This window comes from Girardinichthys multiradiatus, chromosome 7, assembly GCF_021462225.1.
Source record: "Girardinichthys multiradiatus isolate DD_20200921_A chromosome 7, DD_fGirMul_XY1, whole genome shotgun sequence".
NCBI lineage: Eukaryota > Metazoa > Chordata > Actinopteri > Cyprinodontiformes > Goodeidae > Girardinichthys > Girardinichthys multiradiatus.
Window position 1 is genome coordinate 12,637,941 of NC_061800.1, and position 20,097 is coordinate 12,658,037.

The following is a 20,097-nucleotide window of genomic DNA, read 5'->3' on the forward strand; positions in this document are numbered from 1 at the left end:
ATTAGTTTCATAGACAGTTGCATGTTTATGTTTTTCACACCCACCCTGGGAATCCCAATTTCCCTATCCACCTGCAGTGACATGACCTCATGTCATATTTTAACCATTTTACTTGTATTAGCTGAAGTAAACAGATATTCCACTGCTCTGCCATCTATTATATCTTGGTTTCTTTCTGATCGTATTCAAATTAATGTCGTTATTAAACAATATCGAAAATATTATGAATGGGGGGGGGGGGCTTCACGGTTGACTGCAGTTTTGATTAGTTAAAAATGTATTTCTGCCAGCTTGATGCAGTTAGAAAACACTTCTTAGGACGGCGTTTGTCAATTTTACGTTGTTTATTATATTTATCCCTTTTTGCAAAAGCGGAACCACTGTGTAAGACATACAGGAATTATGAGCAATAATTTGAGTATATTTCAAAATTAAACCTTCACTTTCAGCTCATATTTCTCCCAGTCATTGTTTACATTTTTCGTAGCCGTGGTCCAGCTCCAGAGCGCAAAGTTCTTGCAGAGTTCTGCCACAGGAAAGTGCTTTTCCACGGTTACGTAACTCGCTGAGTCTCCACGCCGTGGATCCTGCCGGGCAGTCCCACAATGCAGAGCGCATGGCGCGTCATTGGAGAGAGCCGATGATGATGGCGGCGGTTGGTGCACCAGAAGTGATCACACAGCTGGAGAGCGCTGCCAAAGTTTTAATGGTGAGAACCACTGTCCCCGCTTCGGGCTCGGAACACGCTTGCTAGCCCAGTCTCTGGTGGAGTTTGTCGGGTAGAAATCGCCACCGGCGGCTCGTTTCGCCCCAGTTGTTGTTGGTGATGTGTTCAGGTTAGAGACGGTATGTCTGAACGATGCGTGGCGCAGAGCCCCGCTCGGCTCCATCCCGTTAAAAAAAAAATACATTTATCAACTTAAAATACCTCGCTGGTTCTACCTGTCCTTCCTACATCTACTGACTTTAAATTCCAACCGCCGTCTTTGTGCTGTTGCTCGGTTTCCCCGAAACTTTAGCGGTCCGCCTTCTCTCTCTCTGCCGCTAAATCAAGTTTCTGTGGACTCCAGACACAGTTGGAGCATCTCGCATTTCTCTGTCTGTGGCTTACGCGCCTCCTCACCCTCCTAAAAACACAATTTCCCTCTAAACCTGTACTGGTCCCCTCAGAGGAGCCTGAACCTGCTTTGGTGTAAATAAGGCAGAGGTGCCCGGCTAGGGGCGAGTAGCTAACCATGTGCATGTCGGGGCATGCTGGGCAGCTGAGCTAGCTGATGCCTCTTCGTGCCCGTTTTAATGCAACCGGGTTCGTTTAAATAAACCGTCGCAGTTCAAAATAAAAGCGTTAGATGAGCAATCTTCCTAGTAGTATAGTGAGCTCAATAGCTGCCATGAAATATTCATCTGGGAGGTGCGTCTCACCTAAAGCGTGTAGTCAACACATCCAAGATGCACATATGTAATGATCCTAGAAATCCAATGCAGAAGGAGAAAACAGATGTTTGTATCAGGAGGAGAGACACAAATCAGCAGCAGATCTCATGCCAAAGACCGGATAATTAACGTTTATAAAATGATCAAATCAGGTTTTAAACTAGAGATCCGCTCAACAGTCATTTTATAGCTGATTTCCGATCACCGAATGGATAAAACTCTGACCTGCCGATTCCGATTTCTCTTCTAAGGGCTCCACAGGACGATAACATTTATTTTTTTCTCTTTTTGGAAAAATTGAAATCTAACTTTTTAGTAAAATAAAAATGATCATTTTCAGAAATAAACCAACATTACAGATTTGTCTCCCTGTTTATGACTGGAAATCTACATGTATAGTAAAAACCTCTAGTATATTTATACAGATAAAACCACACAGGAAGTGATAGTGTTTCACCTTAAGTCCTTGGATGCATCCCTGCTCCAGCACGCCTGAATCAAAAGGCTAAATTACCTCCTTTGTCAGCAAGTTTTGCAACTGGCCTGGTCATTAACCATTTCATTTGATTCAGGTGTGTTGGAACAGGGATGACGAGTTGCAGACCCGTTCCCTAAACCTACACGGTACCAGACTGACAACAACACTGATTGCTGAAGAAGTTGTTACAACTAGAAAAGTACTCTAGTATCTAACTTTTCACATCCTGTTTAACCTTGGGAACGTAGGACCCTAATCGTTGAAGCTTTGTAGGTCGAATACTTTCCCATTCTTGCTTGATGTACAACTTCAGTTGCTCAGCAGTACAGGGTCTCTGGTGTCATATTTTGTGCTTCATGAGGTGTGGCTCACATGGTAGGGGTTCGACCTTTAACCGGTGGGTTGTCGGTTCAAACCCCCATGCTCCATTCATCTCAGTTGTTGTGTAAGTCCCTGAAAAAGACGTTGTGTGGTGGCAGCTGCTGTAGGTAATTTTTGTAAAAATGTATTTAATACATGTTTGTTTAAACTGTCACTATGTCCTAATAGTAGAATATGGGACAGATAATCTGTTGAAATCCCGGTCAGAAACAACCAATCAGAGGTAGGAGGAATGTCTTAATGGCGTCAGTCTCTCTCATGCACGCTGGTCACAGCCGTCCCCCTGCACAGATTCTCCAGATTCTCTGAATGTTTGATAATATTATGGACCGTAAATGATGAATTACCCAAATACCTTGTAATTGTATGTTGAGAAAAATCTTTCTTAAACTGTTGGACTATTTGCTCACGCAGTTCACAAAGTGGTGAACCAAAACCATTCTTGCTTGTGAAAAGCAGAGTATTTCGGGAATGCTCCTTTTATACCCAATCTGGCGTTTTTTGAGCATTTCTCAACTTTTCCAGTCTTTTGTTGTCCCTATCCCAGCCTTTTGGGAACATTTTGTAAGCATCAAATTCAAAATAATTGAATATTTGCACAAAAAAACCCCAATAAAGCTTATCAATTTGAACAATAAATATCTTGTCTTTGAAGTGTATTCAGTTGCATATACAGTAGGTTGAACAGGATTATATTCTGTTTTCATTTAAGGTTTACACAACGCCCAACTTTATTGTAATTGGGGTTGTAGCATCATTGAGATTTCTAAAAAACAAAGTTAGAGATAGTTGGCCTCTGCTGGTGTTTATTGAATTTACTTGAAAATCCTTTGATGCGGTGCACAAAACAAAAAGTGTTGGTGATCTACAGTCTATTGGAATTTTTTTTTATTGAGAAATAGAAAAAACGTGTGAATTTTCGTTATTATTCTTTTTTTTATTCATAAGGAAAAATCTTATAAAATCAATATTGGAAATCCAGGGCTTTACAAAATTAGTGCTTGGATATCATCCACAAAATCACTGATTAGTGCATTCTGATTTTTAACTTTTCATTATTGTGCTGACTGCAAATATCGGTGAGTCAGTTGGGAGCTTTTTTTAGTTACTTTCTAACCAATGATGATCAACATACATCTACGAGTCATACCAGTCATGAAGTCATTTAAACCACAAGGAAAAAGAAATCGGGGATTACTTGTGAAAAGTTCCTCGACCTGCTACAACAGCAGTCTCTGTATGTGTATTCTCTAGACAATGTAGATCTTTACCTTAAATCAGATTTTTATGAGCCTTTCGAAACATTCAGCCTTCCTGTTACCTGCTGAAAGTCTTGCTCTCTCATGGACTAATTGAACTGTTTCCTTTTAAAGAGCTTCTTACATCTCCATGCTACGTGTGACTTTTGAACACCTTAATGAGATTAAAAATAGATACCTTTGAGTCTTCCTCTCGCAGTAACAACAACTGCACCAAAGAGTGTCACTGAAACGTTATGTATGGTGCATTCACTTGTCATTGGAAAAAGAAACAAAACTGAGCTTTTGACTGGGTCTTCAGACTGGCTGAGGCTAAGTTGTGATCTCGCAATTGGAAGCTTGGGACTGGGATTCCAGTTACACCACCATGTGTTGATGTACCCTTGGTCAAGCCACTGGACCTCAGTCTGCCTACTTGTTTACATATTAGTGTATTAATGTGCGAGTCAGAGTGCGGATGCAGGAGGTTTGAGACTTGTTGTCTAAAAGTGCTTTGGGTGGTCAGTAAGGGTGTTCAGCCCCATTTAAAACAAACTTGTTCGTTTCACCGCTTCTTGCGGTTCATTTGTGTAGATGTGAACACAGCAGTCGTACTGGGGTACCATACAGAGGCCAACTGGAGGGCTGCCAAATGAACTGTAGAGCGGTTGGTTTATGCAGTGAATGTGATCTAACCTCGGTCCGACACACCTGCCAGGAGTTTGCTGCAACTTCAGTCGAACATCTTCTCGTAGCCAGGTGTGCGGGATGCGGTAGAGTAAACAAACTAATCAACAAAGGCTGCATCTTTTTCGTAAACCCTTTGCAACTTTCAAGACGTATTCTCAAAATCTGTTCAGAATACCTTCGCGGGTCAATTTGCATGAACTAGTACCCAGAAACACACTAATGATATGATTAAACTCTGTGTTTTCTGTTCATTCAGAACACAGCATCTGCTTCCTGTATTAACATTTGGTTCTCCTGCTTTGGAAATGTGACTAATAAACAGGCCAAAACCTGAGATTATTAACCCCAACAGCCAGTCAGATGTTGTTACAGCAGGGGTGCCCAAGTCTAGACCTGGAGAGCTACTATCCTGCAACGTTTAGATGCATCCCTCCTTCAACACTTCTAAATGTAATGAGCGGCTCCTTACCAGGCCTCTGCAGAGCCGAATGATTGAATGCTGATGAGGGAATTCAGCTATTTGATTCAGGTGGGTTGGAGAAGGGATACATCTAAAGGTTGCAGGACTGTAGCTCTTGAAGACTGGCACCAGGTGTTCCTAAAGTTGGAGTCGGGGACCCCAACTGGAGGGTCTTGAATTGATCTCCGAAGATCAAGTCCAGTGAAAACGTAATGGCCAAAAGGATTTCTCTACTGGTATTGTTTCAAGAAATGAGAACATTAATTGTCCTTGTTGGCGTTCAGTAAGGTTTTCGCACTTTAGTCTGTGCTCATTTGTGGGTGTGAAGCAGAAGACCCCATACATGCTTAGTTTGAGCATAATCTGTATAATGCAACCCATCCTAGCCTCTCCTCCCACAAATCTTTCTGCTGGTAGTCGTTTTTATAACCGCGTGTGTGTGTGCCATCTCATTATGGCACATTATGTGTGGTTTGTCAGATAAAAGGGTCTTTCTTCCTTCTGCTGCCTTCAACCACAGAGCTGCTTTTACTGCAATTAGGTCTGGAATGTGACTTTCCTGCTGAGCGGTATCATGGAGACTCTCCTCCATAAAAACCTGTTTGTGTTGCACTTTCTTACTGTTCATTCATTGTGTGTTCAGAGCTGTAGTCTCCTAATTATCACCATCAGACGGTTACTGATGTCTGTACATTTATAAACGATGGAGGCGAAACTTCTTTAGGTTATCCACACACCATCACGTTCTGTGGTAGTGATGGTGTTTTTGATGCAGGTAGTTTTCCAATAAACCTTTTTTATAGAACATGCTGTTTTGTCTAACCCTTCTGTAGGATAGGGTTTCAGCTGCATGATCAGTTGTAGTTAGAACTTGTGCTGACTCAACTGCAGATTTAGTTTTTCTGAAAGATCCCATTAGAAAGTAAATACATGAGTCGGTTTATTCATCGGCATCCCATCTAGCATATCTATATGCCTTTCACCTTTAGAATAGGGCTGCAACTAACGATTATTTTGCTATTCAATTAATCTGTCAACAAGTTTTTTGATTCACTGATTAATAATCAATAGCAAAAGGTGCCTAATAGGAGATTTTTTACAGAACTTGAACCAGGTGAAGCTAAAGCTATGCATGAGTTCTGTAAAGAGCATATTTACAGACATAGAAGGTTTTTCATCTTAAATGCAATATGATTTTATTTTTTGTACAATTGTGGCCTAATTACTGCTCTGAGTGGGTTGTTCTTTCAGCAGATGGGATGTTATAGAGTCTGGTTGTACCAGTTAACAATTATTCGATTTACTAAATGAATTGAGGATTATTACAATAATCGATTACACACAATTAATTTTTAGTCCTACTGTAGAGTGCTGTGAAAAACTATTAGCTTCCCTTTTGTTGTGTCACACTTAGATGTTTCAGATCATCAAACTAATTTTAGTATCAGACAAAGGTAATCTGAGTAAATACAAAATGCAGTTTTAAAATGATTTCTTTTAATTGTGGTAAAAAGCTTTTCGGTCCATTTTGGTCCTATGTGATGGTGAGCTCTCCCCTTGTTAAATCATGGATGAACTATTTTCTGGAAAGCTGAGTTGAACGTCACTAGTCACACAACAGCCCCATCACTGCCAGACTTGTCTGAATAAGAAATTACTTGTATAACACCTGTCTGACAACATGAAGCAGGCTAAAATAGATGGCAAGGCCACACATCATAGTGGATGAAGAAAATAATCGTTGACACTTGTGCACCAGGTCAGAAACGATCAGGTCAGAAACATCTAAAGATCTGCAGCCCTTGGTGCCCCAGTTAAGTTCAGTGTTTATGATTCAATACATAGAGTAAACTGGGCAAAAATGCCATACATGGGAGAGTTCCCCGCAAAGGCTCGACCCACACTTTTCAGAACATTTTGTTTGTGGACTGAGGACTAGAGCTGCTCAATAATTTGAGTCCCAGTTGGAATTGCAAGATTAGTTTATGCAATATCACAATCACAAATGATTGCTTGGATGCAATATTTGTTTGGATATTATATTTACACTGTCAGGGTTCCCTACTTAACATACTGGTAATCCACAAGTGCTGCTCAAAGAGTTTGAATATTGTGTGAAAAGTTCAATATTTATTGTTACTCATTTCCAAAGTGAAACTTGTATAGATTCATTACAGTGAAATATTTTATGCCATTTTTGTCTTGTAATTTTGATTATTATGGCTTACAGATAACGAAAACCCTAAATTCAGAAAATTAGAATACTGTGGAAAAGTGAAATACTGTACATAGACATTTGAGTGGAAGTTAACCCATTGAGCTACTATGCACAGATGAATCCTACACATGAGCTACAAATGTTGCGTTCCTCGTGTCAAGCCACTCTTGAAGCAAAGAGGTTGGAAGTGTCTCACCTGAGCTAAGGAGAAGACAAACTGGACTCTTGCTCAGTGATCGAAAGTCCTCTTTTCAGATTAAAGCAAAGTTTGCATTTCATTCGGAAATCAAGGTTCCAGAGTCTGAAGGAAGACTGGAGAGGCACAGAATCCACGTTGCTTCAAGTCCAGTGAGATGTCGGTGATGATTTGGGGTGCCAGGTCATCTGCTGGTGTTGGTCCATTGGGTTTTCTGAAGTCCACAGTCAAAGCAGTCATCTATCAGGACATTTTAGAGCACTTCATGCTTCCTTCTGCTGAGAAGCTTTATGGAGATGCTGATTTCATTTTCCAGCAGGACTTGTCTCCTGGCCACACTACCAAAGGAACCAAAAGCTGGTTCAGTGAGCATGGTGTTATTGTGCTGGTTTGACCTGCAAACTCTCCTGATCTGAACCCCAAAGAGAGTCTATGGAGGATTGTCAAGAGAAGGATGATAAACACCAGACCCAACAATGCAGATGACCTGAAGGCTGCTATCAAAGCAAGCTGGGCATCCATTACACCTCAGCAGAACCATATTCTGATCTCCTCCATGTCATGCCACACTGATGTAGTAATTCATGCAAAAGAAGCCCAACCAAGATTTGAGTGCATAGAAATTAACACACACTTCTAGTCAACAGTTTTAGAACACCTTTCTCATTTATTGGTTTTCTTTATGTTTATGACTATTTACAATGTATGTAGATTCTCATTGAAGGCATCAAAACTGTGAATTAACACATATGGAATTATGTAGCGAATGAAAAATTGTAAAATAACTTTAAATGTTATATTTTGGATTCCTTAAAGTACCCGCCCTTTGCCTTGATGATTGAAATGTTAACTTTTGGCCATCTCTCAATGAACCTCTGGGAAGTTCTTTTAAAACTCTTTGGAAAACCATTTCAGGTGACCACCTCATGAAGCTCATGGAGAGGATGCTGAGAGAGCAAAGCAGTAATCGGAGCAAACTGTGGAAGAATCTAAAATATAAAAATGTTTACAGTTATTTCACACTTTTTGTTTACTACATAATTCCATGTGTGTTCATTTGTATTTTATTTTTTTTTTGCCTTTGGTGAGAATCTACCATGTAAATAGTCATGAAAATAACGAGACCCATAAAGTGAGAAAAGCGTTCTAAAACTTTTGACCGGTAGTGTACTTTACAGAATCCTGACATTTCTGTTTAAAAATCCTCTTTTGTAATATAATATTCTGATTTTCTGGGTCACAGAATTTTGGGTTTTCATTATTTGTAAGCCATCATCAAAAGTACAAGAAATAGAGGCTTGAAATATTTAACTCTGAGTAATAGATCTATATATTATTTTCACTTTCTGAAATGAATGACAAAAATATAGAACTTTTTCACGATATTCAAATGATTTGAGCTGTATCTGTATTTGCTCAATGTTTGCCCTTCATGCCCTCACCTGATGTATATCTTGGTGGTACTCACATGGTATAATGATCAAAACCTGTCAAGTAAAAGTGGGTTAGTCGTAACCAGCATCATCATTGCAATTTTCAGCAACTGTATCACAATTAAATATTTTCCTGACATGGCGCAGCCTAACTGAGGAAGCAAGTGTGGAGCTTTTTGGAAGGTGTGTGTTTCCTTCTACCTCTGGTGTAAAACTAACATGGCACTGGTAGTGTAATGGTTTGCGGCTGCTGTAGTTGTTGGAACCATGAAATCTGCTCTCTATGAGGAAAAAAAACAGCAAATCAAGATGAAGTTTGTGGAGTAGCCTATTCAAAGTCTGGACTTGAGTCTGACTGAAATGCTGTGGCATTACCTTTAACAGGCCATCCATGTGTGAAAACTCTAAATGTGACTGAATTAAATTATTTTGTTGGGCAAAAGCTCTTCTAAATGCTGGATGGCTATCAGGGTGGCACAACCAGCTATGTAGTTCAGGGCACACAAGGCAAGGTTGGTTCGCTTTTTTTCCTCCTCAAATGAAATTAACATTTAAAAACTACACGTTTTATTCACTTGGGTGATCTTTGATTTTTGATTTTTTTAATTTTTTAATTTGAAACATTTCATCTTTAGTCGGACCAAAAAACAAAAGCAGAAAAAAAGTCTCCCACCTGAAAATACAGATGAGAGAAAACAATGGCAATACAGTATAAAAATGCAAGAATAACATAAGTTCCCTGCCATATTTATACATTCACTTACATTGCTACCGAAAAACATTGTAAATGTTTTCTTAAACATTTTTTCCAATCCAAGAAAGCTTTAAAAGTTGCTCTTAAAATGCTCAGTGGTGGTATTTAGTTTATAAAAAGTTACACTTTTCAAGCTTTGTATCTAAATTCTGCTGTTGCTGTTTTCTTCCAGGCACCGCCGTCCATGGTCAGCGCAGAGCAGAGGCACCATGCTGAACATGTATTCCTCTCCTTCAGGAAGTCCAAATCGCCGTTCGCCATCTGCAAGCACATCCTCGGTAATTGTAGAATAAAGATGAACCCGCATACTATCACAATGCAATGTTCAGAAATCATATCAACAGAAGTCTCTTAAGTTTATTTGCAAGTAAAGAGCTGCAGGACTATGGTGCATTGCTCCAGGACATGTTTAAACCTGTTGGTTAGTGTAGGTCTACATGAGCTTTAGCTTGTGGTGTTATGGGAGGATGTTTAGACTCAGATGCTTGAAGGTTCCCACTGATCCTTTGATCGAGGTCTCTTCCTTTACTTTTTGTTTGGAACAGTATGCAACGATTCATATATAGGGATGTCCTAATCAATTCCAACGCATCAACTTAAACGTGCAAACCTTTATCAGTTGTTTCTAAACATATGTAGCTACAGTTCAGCATCCCCACAGCTCTCTCCTGCTAGTGATTTTTCCTACAGAGCAGTTTGTTAAGGTGTTACTTCAGGGTGTTTACTCACTGTTTTGATATGAGCTGTTTTGATTAATGTCCTAAATGGGGATGAGTACCGAATTCGGTACTTTAATAGGTACCGACTGAATTGCGTCTGTACTATTGAGTACCGATTCACGTAAAATCACCATGTTACCATGTTTCGGTACCTAAACGCATCATTGTGACACTGAGGGAGTGGAAGAGTGGGCAATTTTCCATGTCGGACATGACATAGCAATGCACGCACAAAAGCCTAATGATCTTAGTAGCCGCTGGTAGCGTCTGCAAAGGATGGCTGATAGAAAGCGCTCAAAAGTACGGCTCCACTTTTCAAAATGCGATGCAGATTACACTCACTGCAATATTTGTGATGCGATGTGCAAGGCCAGCGGAGGGTATACTTCTAATCTGAGGAAACGCCTGCAGCGTTTCCTCACCACTATTCAAGGGGGGCGACCCGCCAACCAGACCACCCGCCCCTCCCCAAGAGGATCACGGCATGTAGTAATAGTATGTTTTAACAGTTAATGTCATTCGTTTTAATAGATCTTGTCGTGAAGGATTCCTTAAAGTTTATATATTGAGAAATAAATACTGTATGTTAAACTTTTTTGAGATTTTATTATTAAACGAATTAACATTTATTACCACATAAACCCACACAAAAGTACCAAAAACTGGTACCGTTGAGTACCAGTATCGATTCCGAGGTACCGAGTATCAGTACCTGTATTGGTTCAAATCTGAAAGGTACCCATCCCTAGTCCTAACATACATGGGTTGGACAATGAAACTGAAACACCTGGTTTTAGAGCACAATAATTTATTATTGTGGTGTAGGGCCTCCTTTTGTGGCCAATACAGCGTCAATTCATCTTGGGAATGACATATACAAGTCCTGCACAGTGATCAGAGGGATTTTAAGTCATTCTTCTTGCAGGATAGTGGCCAGGTCACTACGTGATACTGGTGGAGGAAAACGTTTCCTGACTTGCTCCTCCAAAACACCCCAAAGTGGCTCAATAATATTTAGATCTGGTGACTGTGCAGGCCATGGGAGATGTTCAACTTCACTTTCATATTCATCAAACCAATCTTTCACCAGTCTTGCTGTGTGTATTGGTGCATTGTCATCCTGATACACGGCACCGCCTTCAGGATACAATGTTTGAACCATTGGATGCACATGGTCCTCAAGAATGGTTCAGTAGTCCTTGGCAGTGACGCGCCCATCTAGCACAAGTATTGGGCCAAGGGAATGCCATGATATGGCAGCCCAAACCATCACTGATCCACCCCCATGCTTCACTCTGGGCATGCAACAGTCTGGGTGGTACGCTTCTTTGGGGCTTCTCCACACCATAACTCTTCTGGATGTGGGGAAAACAGTAAAGGTGGACTCATCAGAGAACAATACATGTTTCACATTGTCCACAGCCCAAGATTTGTGCTCCTTGCACCATTGAAACCAACGTTTGGCATTGGCATGAGTGACCAAAGGTTTGGCTATATCAGCCCGGCCGTGTATATTGACCCTGTGGAGCTCCCGACGGACAGTTCTGGTGGAAACAGGAGAGTTGAGGTGCACATTTAATTCTGCCGTGATTTGGGCAGCCGTGGTTTTATATTTTTTGGATCCAATCCGGGTTAGCACCCGAACATCCCTTTCAGACAGCTTCCTCTTGCGTCCACAGTTAATCCTGTTGGATGTGGTTTGTCCTTCTTGGTGGTATGCTGACATTACCCTGGATACCGTGGCTCTTGATACATCACAAAGACTTGCTGTCTTGGTCACAGATGTGCCAGCAAGACGTGCACCAACAATTTGACCTCTTTTGAACTCTGGTATGTCACCCATAATGTTGTGTGCATTTCAATATTTTGATCAAAACTGTGCTCTTACCCTGCTAATTGAACCTTCACACTCTGCTCTTACTGGTGCAATGTGCAATCAATGAAGACTGGCTACCAGGCTGGTCCAATTTAGCCATGAAACCTCCCACACTAAAATGACAGATGTTTCAGTTTCATTGTCCAACCCCTGTATTTCAGTGCGATGCCATTAGATGTGTGGTTAAAACCTCTGCCTCACAACACAGAGCTTTGAACATTATAAAATTCAATAACTAGTCTTTCAGCTGCTTTCAGCAAGGCAGTGCCCCACAGCAAGAGTTGTCTGAGGGTATCTGAGCACAGCACAGAGCAGGTCACATGACACACACAATCAAGAAGCTGCAGCAGCCAACGCGCTCTCTTTCAATACCAGTGTCGTTGCCGTAGGTGAAAGAGTTGTTTTTGACATCAGTAATATAATCTGACCGGGTACTGGAGATGAATCCCAGTCTTCATCTACAGTGGGGAGAACAACAATTTGATACACTGCAGATTTTGCAGGTTTTCCCATTTGCAAAGCATGCAGAAGTCTTTTTAATTTTTATCATAGGTACTCTTCAACCGTGAGTGACAGAATCTAAAACAAAAATCCAGGAAATCACATTATGTGATTTTTAAGTAATTAATTAGCATTTTATTGCATGATATAAGTATTTGATCACCTAACAACCAGTAAGAATCCCGGCTTTCTCAGGCCTGTTAGTTCTTCTTTAAGAAGCCCTCCTGTTCTCCACTCATTACCTGTATTAACTGCACCTGTTTGAACTCGTTATCTGTATAAAACACACTGACTCAAACAAACTAACTCCAACCTCTCCACCAAGACCACCATGGCCAAGACCAGAGAGCTGTGTGAAGACATCAGGGACAAAATAGTAGACCTTCTCAAGGCTGGGATGGGTTACAGGAAAATAGCCAAGCAGCTTGGTGAGAAGACAACAACTGTTAACACAATTATAAGGAAATTCAAGATGACGGTGAATCTCCCTCAGTCTGGGGCTCCATGCAAGATTTCACCTCGTGGAGCATCAATGATCAGGAAGGTGAGGGATCAGCCCAGAGCTACAAGGCAGGACCTAGTCAATGACCTGAAGAGAGCTGCGACCACAGACTCAAAGAAGACCATTAGTAACAGACTACGCTGACATGGATTAAAATCCAGCAGCGCATCAAGGTCACCCTGCTCAAGCCAGCTCATGTCCAGGCACGTCTGAAGTTTGCCAGTGACCATCTGGATGATCCAGAGGAGGAATGGGAGATGGTTACGTGGTCTGATGAAACAAAAATAGAGCTTTTTGTTGTAAACTCCACTTGCCATGTTTAGAGGAGGAAGAAGGATGGTACAACCCCAAGAACAACATCCATACCGTGAAGCATGGAGGTGGAAACATCATTCTATGGGGATGCTTTTCTGCAAAGGGGACAGGACGACTGCACTGTATTGAGGGGAGGATGGATGGGGCCATGTATCTGGAGATCTTACCCAACAACTTCCTTCCCTCAGTAAGGGCATTGAAGATGGGTCAATGCTGGGTCTTCTAGCATAACAACCACCCGAAGCTCACAGCCAGGGCAACTAAGGAGTAAGAAACCTTTCAAGGTCCTGGAGTGGTCTAGCTTGTCTCCAGACCTGAACCCAATTGAAAATCTTTGGAGGGAGCTGAATGTCCGTATTGCCCAGTGACAGCAGCGAAACCTGAACGATCTGGAGAAGATCTGTAGAGGAGTGGTCCAAAATATCTGGTGCAGTGTCTGCAAACCTCATCAAAAACTACAGGAAACATTTGATATCTATAGATGCAAACAAAGGTTTCTGTACCAAATATTAAGTTTAGTTTTTCTGATGTATCAAATACTTATGTCATGCAATAAAGTGCTAATTAGTTACTTAAAAATCACAAAATGTGATTTTCTGGATTTTTGTTTTAGGCGAGAAAACCTGCAAACTCCGCAGTGTATCAAATAATTGTTCTCCCCACTGTAATCTGAACCTTGTTGGGATTAGGGTGCACAGTTCATCACAGATATGTTGTCAACAGTGTGTGCACTATAAATGTTGCAAATCTCTGTTTAGAATGGGACATTTGTTTACCATTATATGCCGAGTGTCTCGATTACACTCTTTGCATACCACATGCTAAATACAGGTCCTTCTCAAAATATTAGCATATTGTGATAAAGTTCATTATTTTCCATAATGTAATGATGAAAATTTAACATTCATATATTTTAGATTCATTGCACACTAACTGAAATATTTCAGGTCTTTTATTGTCTTAATACGGATGATTTTGGCATACAGCTCATGAAAACCCAAAATTCCTATCTCACAAAATTAGCATATTTCATCCGACCAATAAAAGAAAAGTGTTTTTAATACAAAAAACGTCAACCTTCAAATAATCATGTACAGTTGTGCACTCAATACTTGGTCGGGAATCCTTTTGCAGAAATGACTGCTTCAATGCAGCGTGGCATGGAGGCAATCAGCCTGTGGCACTGCTGAGGTCTTATGGAGGCCCAGGATGCTTCGATAGCGGCCTGTAGCTCATCCAGAGTGTTGGGTCTTGAGTCTCTCAACGTTCTCTTCACAATATCCCACAGATTCTCTATGGGGTTCAGGTCAGGAGAGTTGGCAGGCCAATTGAGCACAGTGATACCATGGTCAGTAAACCATTTACCAGTGGTTTTGGCACTGTGAGCAGGTGCCAGGTCGTGTTGAAAAATGAAATCTTCATCTCCATAAAGCTTTTCAGCAGATGGAAGCACGAAGTGCTCCAAAATCTCCTGATAGCTAGCTGCATTGACCCTGCCCTTGATAAAACACAGTGGACCAACACCAGCAGCTGACACGGCACCCCAGACCATCACTGACTGTGGGTACTTGACACTGGACTTCTGGCATTTTGGCATTTCCTTCTCCCCAGTCTTCCTCCACACTCTGGCACCTTGATTTCCGAATGACATGCAGAATTTGCTTTCATCCAAAAAAAGTACTTTGGACCACTGAGCAACAGTCCAGTGCTGCTTCTCGGTAGCCCAGGTCTGGGGAATGCGGCACCTGTAGACCATTTCCTGCACACGCCTGTGCACGGTGGCTCTGGATGTTTCTACTCCAGACTCAGTCCACTGCTTCCGCAGGTCCCCCAAGGTCTGGAATCGGCCCTTCTCCACAATCTTCCTCAGGGTCCGGTCACCTCTTCTCGTTGTGCAGCGTTTTCTGCCACACTTTTTCCTTCCCACAGACTTCCCACTGAGGTGCCTTGATACAGCACTCTGGGAACAGCCTATTCGTTCAGAAATGTCTTTCTGTGTCTTACCCTCTTGCTTGAGGGTGTCAATAGTGGCCTTCTGGACAGCAGTCAGGTCGGCAGTCTTACCCATGATTGGGGTTTTGAGTGATGAACCAGGCTGGGAGTTTTAAAGGCCCCAGGAATCTTTTGCAGGTGTTTAGAGTTAACTCGTTGATTCAGATGATTAGGTTCATAGCTCGTTTAGAGACCCTTTTAATGATATGCTAATTTTGTAAGATAGGAATTTTGGGTTTTCATGAGCTGTATGCCACAATCATCCGTATTAAGACAATAAAAGACCTGAAATATTTCAGTTAGTGTGCAATTAATCTAAAATATATGAATGTTAAATTTTCATCATGATATTATGGAAAATAATGAACTTTATCACAATATGCTAATATTTTGAGAAGGACCTGTATTAGAACGGGTGTTAGAGGCAACAGGGTAACCAATGACAGAGTATGTGGAAAACAGTGTATTTATCCCAACTGATATAATCACTGAGGTGTTTAATAACACCGTTGCCATACGCTGACTCTATGTTCACCTATAGTTGAGATGTTCCCATGGCTTGAAGGGGACCCATTATGCAAAATTCACTTTTTGATCGTTTTTATACATCCATTTCTCTAAAGCTTCTACAAACAGTCCAAACGCAAAAAAAAAAACACACATGATTTCAAAAGCTGTGTAATTGTGACGTCACAGTTACACTGGCGGCGAGCAACATTACCTGAGTCCCGTCCCTGATTAGCTACTGAGGTGGAGCTCCACCCACTTGATTTTCAGTAGAGGATCACGTCTCTCCGGCTGGTTTTACCTTACAGGAGCTTTACAATGGCTACCCTCAAAGGCAGATGTTCTGTTCGCTGCAAAGACCCACATGTGTCCATGCACATTCTCCCGCTATCGAATAACAGAGATTTGTGGTTTCATTTTATTTTTGAGGGCAATGTTCCCGTCACATTGCCAAAGACAGTACTAGTTTGTGCAAATCACTTCACCACGGACTGCTTTGAGAACTCACATCAGTACATGGAAGTACTTATTGTTGTGTTTTATAAGTTTCAGGCTTGTTTTCACGTGTATGATGTGCTGGTTGGGGGTGTGGTCAGATTCAGCTAATTTGCATAAAAGTGACAGAGCCCTAAAAGAGCTCATTCTGAAAGGAACTCAAAAAAGGGGAAACTGAGGAGGTGAAATCTCATTATCTGAGAATGATTTTGTGCAAAAAATGTAATTAACATGTTTTGCATAGCCCACAGACCTATCCCAAATGTTTAAAAGGAAGTATAATAGTTTACCTTTAATCTTTTGTTTCCAGACACACAATTCAAAATCCTGTAGTACGACTTGGATCGGCTCTGAATTCAGTACTTGCATCTTGATGTGGCTCACAGTTGCCTATTACATCCATCTGTCTCTCCATTCATCTTTTTATCCATGATCACTACCTGCTTATACTTGCATGGTTGCAGGAAGGCTGGTGCCTATATCCAGCAGCCATTCAGTGAGAGGTGGGGTACACCCTGGACAGGTCACTATCTATTACCTGGCAACACAGGACAAGCAACCATGCTCACTCACTGCCAACGGCAATTTGGAGTGCCCAATGAATCTGTCATGCATATTTTTGGACTGTGCGTGGGAGTACCCAGAGAAAACTCAATCATCCACAGGGAGAGCATACTAAAAGAAAGATAGCCGGACCCTGACAACTGCAGCCATTATGTGCCTTTCAAACAATAAAATCCTTTCTACGAAAGGTGTGAATAGTTTTGCAGTGCAGTAAGGAAAACAATGACTGTATTTACATGCCACATAAATAACTATCCACTAGCATACTCTCTTATGTAAAGCCTATTTGTGTTTTTTTCTGAATATATTCTTGCCGGACTAAATATAAGCATGTTATTAAATTTGATTGTTAGAACCCAAGGTTAAACTAGAACTAAATTAAAAGCATTGAATTCAAAGGATCAGTCTAACTTTTACTGTTTCAAAAGCATAACCGTAGTAAATGGAGCCCTCATGTATTATGGGGGCTTTATTATAAATATAAATTTGGCATGAATTAGGGTGGTTTATTTAAAAGTGCTAAAGCAGTTAGTACATGTTCCCATTTATTTTCCACCAACATTCTTCATTCGCCACTTTGTGATGCTTTACAATTTTGTAACTTGTTCTTTCTGCCTCCTCACATTTCTCTTCTCATGCCTTTCTCTCTCCAGAGACCAGTAAGGTGGACTACGTGCTGTTCCAGGCGGCTACAGCCATCATGGAGGCTGTTGTGCGGGAGTGGATCCTGCTGGAGAAGACCAGCATCGAGTCCCTCCGGGCATTCCTCCTCACCTACGTCTTACAGAGACCCAAGTAAGTAGGAAAGAAAGAGGCTTTGTTGAAACCACCAGACCAATCAGAGTATCTATCAACAACACTCCAGGAGATGAAATCCATCTCCTAATATTTCAGACTTCTGCAGGAATCCAAACAGTGGATTTTTCATATTTAAACACCGTCTGATAAGTTTATACTATAAACTATGTACCTCAGAACAAGGTGGCAGCAGTACTATTTTTGCGAAATTATTTTCTGGATCCTTTCTTTTTACCCATACAAAGCCCCTCACCCTTCTGGATCTTGCTTTCCTCGGTCCATGCTGTAAATGCCATTCTTAAGTTTGAAACAGATTTTTTCCACACGGTGTGGGACCTACGTTCAGCTGAACCAGAAAATAAACTGAAACTCCATTTAGGTCAGCCTGAGGGCAGCTGCTTGTTGTTTGACAATCCAAAACGTTTTGGTTCTACTGATCAGTCCCAACATGGACACCCTGACTGATCTTTGGCTATGAACCTGCATAACGCTGTGACGCGCTGGGTATTCTGACACTATACCATCAGAACCAGCCATAACATCATCAGTAATTTGAGCTAGAGTAGCTCACCTGTTGGATCGGCTCCCTTTGCATTGAGCATGACCCTGTCAGCGGCTCACCAACCCTGGTCCTCAGGTCCAGTGTCCTAAAGTCTGATAATGCCCCACCTGTTGAATCAAGTGTGTGGTAACAAGAAAACAGGACATATGCAGGACACGGTGTTCTTGGAAAGTGGACTTTCCAAGATGCAGTTGGATTTCCTTCAGTCATTTTCCAGGTTTGGACAAATTTGGGAAAAAGAAAACTGAGGTTGGAAAACCTTTGCTTCTCCAGAAGTTTTTCCTTCTATTTTCTAAAAGACTAAAGACTAATAATGGCTATTGAAAAACTACATTGATAAAATGATTATATTTAAATTGGATGCTTTATCTTTCATTTACTCACTGAATGATTGCACTTTTTTTCCAAAAAGCCAATTTCCCAGCTTTTCTGTGGGTTTTAAACTAGGTCTTGTTAAAATGCCAAAACTGACATTTCTAGGATTTTCTGGAAATGGAATAAAGATACTAAATACAGCTGATCAATATATCGAATTGCAGTCGTCATGGCAGTATCAATGTGTGCAAAATTGCAACTCCCAAGGACTGCTTGGATGCGGTATTTGGTAGGATATCATCTATCAAGGGTCATGCATTCACTCTCTGCATGTCAATAATATATTTGGGTCGTTTGACTCTGACTACTGCTGCTGATGCCCACTCAAAGTATATATTTAGTAGCTGAGATGCTAAAGCTCACGGAAAACGGTAGGGGTCACTGTGAGGACGGAAAAAAAGAGGAGTTGTTGTCATAGCAGCATTAAGCAATAGTGTCTTAATTACATGTTTTCCTGATATTGTGCAGTCCTAGTACAAAAGGTCACTAGCTGCTTTAAACAATAAGCATGTATTGCAGGATACTTGACAAGATTATGATATTAGAGAGGATCTAAGTTGATCCAATTGCCAAAGAAGCTGTAAAATGTCCCTATACCACTCTCAAACCAGCATTGTGTAGTTTATGATTTGTGGAACCTGAAGATAATCCAACATCTAACGAAACAGTTTCACAGTCATGTTTTTTTTTTAAAACTCTTTCTAAGTCTAAAATGTTATTAAAAAGGGGAAAAATTTAGAAATCTGAGTCTAGAAAAGTATGTAGTACAGTGCTGTATTTACTCTTTGGTATTATTGGAGAGGTTAAGATGTGCAAGTTTACTTGTTTATGCAAAGTTGATGTGCTTTCTTTGTTTTCCACTTACTATTTAAAAGGCAGCTATGTGCGACTCACTTAAAGCTGCAGTAGGTAGTTTTTACATGTTTTTTAAGAACTGTCACTAAGTCCTGACACTAAAATGTTAGACGGGTTATCTGTGAAAAAAAAGCAAGCTCCTCTGGCTCCTCCCAGTGCTCCTACTGCCATTTGCAGAAATACACCGCTCCCAGTCAGAACCAATCAATCCGAGCCAGGAGGAATGTCTTAGTGGCGTCAATTGTTATGGAGCTTTTCTAAATGTAAGTGATAACATGAGTAAAGACGGCCTCAAACTTCTTCAGGACCATACTCATCTAAAGAAAAAATCTCCCCTTTTCCCTGCAGCCTGCAGAAATATGTCCGTGAGCAGATCCTGCTGGCTGTGGCAGTCATCGTGAAGCGAGGCTCTCTGGACAAAAGCATCAACTGCAAAAGCATCTTCCATGAGGTCGGCCAGCTCATCAGCAGCGGGAACCCCACAGTGGTAAAAGAGAGATATACGTCTGAAAAATGCATCTCAGCTTCTGCTGTGGCAAACTACACACCTCATACTGGTTTTAAAGGAATTCATTTTAGGAATAAAAATGCCTCCTATGATAAATACTGTTATTAAAAAAAATCTAATGGACATTTGAGAAAACTTATCTAGACGGATAATTAATCCTCTGAGAATTACTTTCATGCATCACAGATTTTAGTACCATTAAACTAGTTAGAAGCCTTGCTTTTATTTATCATATTCCAGTCTTAT

The 20,097-nt window shown here is 41.0% G+C and overlaps 1 protein-coding gene and 1 long non-coding RNA gene across 2 annotated transcripts in view; one reads left to right on the forward strand and one right to left on the reverse strand.

The window, feature by feature from the left end:
* The first annotated feature begins 323 nt into the window (after positions 1-323).
* xpo4 (exportin 4) overlaps positions 324-20,097 on the forward strand; it is an 85,760-nt gene continuing 65,986 nt past the window's right edge. The window contains exons 1-4 of the mRNA XM_047370085.1: positions 324-709; positions 9,455-9,560; positions 17,407-17,548; positions 19,692-19,830. Coding sequence (XP_047226041.1) covers positions 617-709; positions 9,455-9,560; positions 17,407-17,548; positions 19,692-19,830 — 480 coding nt within the window. The 5' untranslated portion in view covers positions 324-616. The remainder of the gene's footprint in view (positions 710-9,454; positions 9,561-17,406; positions 17,549-19,691; positions 19,831-20,097) is intronic.
* LOC124871088 lies at positions 330-1,937 on the reverse strand. The gene is made up of 2 exons (XR_007038943.1): positions 1,892-1,937; positions 330-1,468 (listed from the first exon to the last, which is right to left on the reverse strand). It is a non-coding gene; the product is annotated as an uncharacterized LOC124871088 (long non-coding RNA).